This window comes from Mastomys coucha, unplaced genomic scaffold (genome assembly GCF_008632895.1).
Source record: "Mastomys coucha isolate ucsf_1 unplaced genomic scaffold, UCSF_Mcou_1 pScaffold22, whole genome shotgun sequence".
Classification (NCBI taxonomy): Eukaryota; Metazoa; Chordata; class Mammalia; order Rodentia; family Muridae; genus Mastomys; species Mastomys coucha.
The window spans coordinates 262,048,732-262,050,382 of NW_022196905.1; the positions used below are offsets into that span (position 1 = coordinate 262,048,732).

General features: G+C 49.1%; 1 protein-coding gene across 1 annotated transcript in view; it reads left to right on the forward strand.

The window, feature by feature from the left end:
• Positions 1-1,651, forward strand: part of Gas8 (growth arrest specific 8) — a 19,287-nt gene that overhangs the window by 5,311 nt on the left and 12,325 nt on the right. Inside the window, exon 3 of the mRNA XM_031341754.1 lies at positions 703-900. Coding sequence (XP_031197614.1) covers positions 703-900 — 198 coding nt within the window. The remainder of the gene's footprint in view (positions 1-702; positions 901-1,651) is intronic.

The following is a 1,651-nucleotide window of genomic DNA, read 5'->3' on the forward strand; positions in this document are numbered from 1 at the left end:
CCTCCCTCTCTCTCTCCCTCTCTCTCTCTCTCTCTCTCCAAGGTTTCTCTGCACAGTCCTGGCTGTCCTGGAACTCACCTTGTAGACTAGGCTGGCCTTGAACTCACAGAAATCTGCCTGCCTCTACCTCCTGAATGATGGGATTAAAGGCATGTACCACCACTGTCCAGTGGAATGTAGTCTTGAGAGAAAAAAATCCAGTAACTGTCCTGTGGCTGTGCCTAAAGATAACTAATTCTCAAGGGAAGCCATGCTCAAGAAAGCTGGAGACCTGCTCTACTTTTCCCTTTAACCTATTTGCAGATTTATAATTGGCTCTGGACCAAAGTCTGCTGAGTGCAAAGAGCTGGCTAGTTTTGTGCAGACATTTATGTACTTCTGTGTAATTTTTTATAATCTTACAGTTGAGTTGATATGTTCCAGTTTTCAACCATTGTGCTATTTGAAATAGTTGTAGACCATTGTGTTTCTTTTGAGAAATTGCTTAAAAGAATTCAGGACTTGCTGGACAGATGTCATTGTTTTATAATCATTGGTCAGATTTAAGAGACTTTTGCTGTTTACTGTCTCTGTGTCCTTCCTGCCTTGTATTGTAACTCCAGTAAAATGGCCCCTCCCCTTCCTTCCCTGCTTCCCTTGGGCCGAGCCTTGTGGCGGGTGGGCTCCTGCAGCGTTCCTCACTGGTGCCCTGCTCCTGCTCAGGTGGAGGAACATGTTGCCCGCATCCGGGAGGAGCTGGACCGGGAGCGAGAGGAGCGCAACTACTTCCAGCTGGAGCGTGACAAAATCCACACCTTCTGGGAGATCACACGGAGGCAGCTGGAGGAGAAGAAGGCCGAGCTGCGCAACAAAGACCGGGAGATGGAGGAAGCCGAGGAGAGGCACCAGGTGGAGGTCAAGGTGAGTGGAGTGGGTCTGGGTGGGGATGTCTCCTGCTTTTCTGTGGGAATATACTCCTTTGCACTGTGACCCAGAGGTGACTTTTCTAAGAGACAAAGGAAGGTTGCAAAGGTGACTTGGCTGTGTCGTTTGTCACCCCCTTGGTCACCAGCATTGACTCTGCTGATTAAGTTGGCCAGCTGGGGATCCGCAGCATCCTGTATGGCTCCACGCATGCCCCACCAGTAGCAGTGTGCTCGGCTGAGAACGACCATTTGCCATGGGGTCTCAATGCCGGTGTGCCAAGGACAGCTATGAATTCAGCCAAACAAAATGGGAAAAACACTTAAAACACAGAGCTGGCATTGGTCCATGCCTGTTATCCTAGGACTTGGGAGGTGGGTACAAGAGGATCTGGAGTTCAGTGCCAACTTGAGTGATGTACATAGTTTTAGACCAGCCCGAGCTACAGGAGACCCTGCCTCAAAACAAAAACCAAAGTTTTAATTTTTCTTCATTAATTTTTTTTTTTTAATAAATGATGACCTGTCACAGTATCAGCTGTGCTCCCCTGATAGAACTATTCTATAGTCTCTGAAGAGGACAAGGGAAAGCAGTTTCATCCTCTGGTAGTAGGAGATGCCCCACAGGTCCTGAGCATCAGTGGAAGCCTCTGTGACATGGCAGGGTACGCAGGCTGACTCCAGTTCTGCCTCATAGCTCCTTGTGAGCTGGGCACACACTGGTGCTTCTAGTGAGCGTGCGGCACCCC